The 1,546-nt window shown below is 38.6% G+C and overlaps 1 protein-coding gene across 1 annotated transcript; it reads right to left on the minus strand.

Moving 5' to 3' along the window:
• Nucleotides 1–438: 438 nt before the first annotated feature.
• Nucleotides 439–975, minus strand: LOC139859919 (uncharacterized). The gene is made up of 2 exons (XM_071848693.1): nucleotides 708–975; nucleotides 439–608 (listed from the first exon to the last, which is right to left on the minus strand). The coding sequence occupies exons 1-2, from the start codon at nucleotides 973–975 to the stop codon at nucleotides 439–441; spliced, it is 438 nt and encodes a 145-aa protein (XP_071704794.1).
• Nucleotides 976–1,546: the final 571 nt, after the last annotated feature.

Raw genomic sequence — 1,546 nt, forward strand, 5'->3', positions numbered from 1 at the left:
TCCTGAGCATCTCTAATAACAAACGGAGATGTTGCTCATGTTCTTTCTCATTTTTTAGAGTATACCAATATATCATCGATAAACACTATAACAAACTTGTCTAGATATGGCTTACACACACGGTTCATGAGATCCATGAACACAGCCGGTGCTTTGTCAATCCAAACGGCATTACGGTAAATTCATGATGACCATAGCATGTCCTAAACGCTGTCTTTGGTATATTTTGTCTTCCTTCACTCTCATCTGATGATAACCTGACCTTAGATCGATCTTAGAATAACAGGCCGATCCTTGCAATTGATCAAATAAGTCATCAATCCTCGGCAACGGATATCTATTCTTGATAGTCAACTTATTCAACTCCCTATAATAAATACAGAGTCTCATAGATCCATCCTTCTTCTTCACAAACAGTACTAGAGCTCCCCATGGTAACTAACTCAGTCGAATGAATCCCTTATCTAAAAGTTCTTGCAGTTGACTAGATAACTCTTGTAATTCGGGTGGTGCAAGTCTATACGGTGCACGCACTACTGGCGCCACTCCAGGAACTAAATAAATCTCGAACTCTACATCTCTTGGCGGAGGTAATCCGGGTAACTCATCTGGAAAAACATCGGGAAATTCTCTAACAACGGGCACATCTTCGAGTTTCTTGCCTTCAGATTCAGTTTTGCTCACGTGAACCTGCATAGCAAGACAACCCTTTCTCATGTGTTTGTGCACCTTTAAGCAGTTAACGAAATGTAACGGCGTATTGCTTCGCTCTCCATACTCCATTAGAGGTTCACCTTCAGTAACAGGAATGCGAATCGCTTTCTGATGACAAATAATGTCGGCTCTATTCTCAGCTAACCAGTCCATTCTAGCCACAAGGTCGGAACTTCCTAGCTTAATCGGTATCACATCTATCTTAAACGACATTCCAGCCAAAGTTAAGGTACAATCACGGTAAACCTTATCAGCACTCATTAGATTACCATTACCTAGCTCTATGGAATATAAGTTTTCTAATGACGATACAACATTCTTAAGATTATGGCAAAAATCTCTAGACAGAAAGCTTCTATCAGCTCCGGAATCGAAAAGTACATAAAGATGTTGATTATCGAGAAGAAACGTACCCGTGACCAGCTTAGGATCATCACGAGCTTCACTGGAGTTAATGTTGAAAGCTCTTTGATAGTGCTCCAAATGAACATATATTTAGGCACAATATCCTTCCAATATGTAAAGCTTTTAGTTGCAATTATTCTATTTTTATGTAATATCTGTTTAAATAAATTAGTGCGAAGACAAAAGAAGATTCGACGATTTGAAGACGTAAATGACCAAAAAGCTAAAAAGTACAAAGTACAATTCAAGTGGTTCAATTTATTGATGAGAAACGTCTCAAAATTACAAAAGTACAAGTCATAAAACGCAAAGTACAAGATATTAAATTATACGAAAGGACGTTCGAAAAATCGGAATCGGGACCTGAGCCGACTCTCAATGTGCGACACAACGGAGCTAAAATTACAAGTCAACTATGCACATAAAT

This window comes from Rutidosis leptorrhynchoides, chromosome 7, assembly GCF_046630445.1.
Source record: "Rutidosis leptorrhynchoides isolate AG116_Rl617_1_P2 chromosome 7, CSIRO_AGI_Rlap_v1, whole genome shotgun sequence".
Classification (NCBI taxonomy): Eukaryota; Viridiplantae; Streptophyta; class Magnoliopsida; order Asterales; family Asteraceae; genus Rutidosis; species Rutidosis leptorrhynchoides.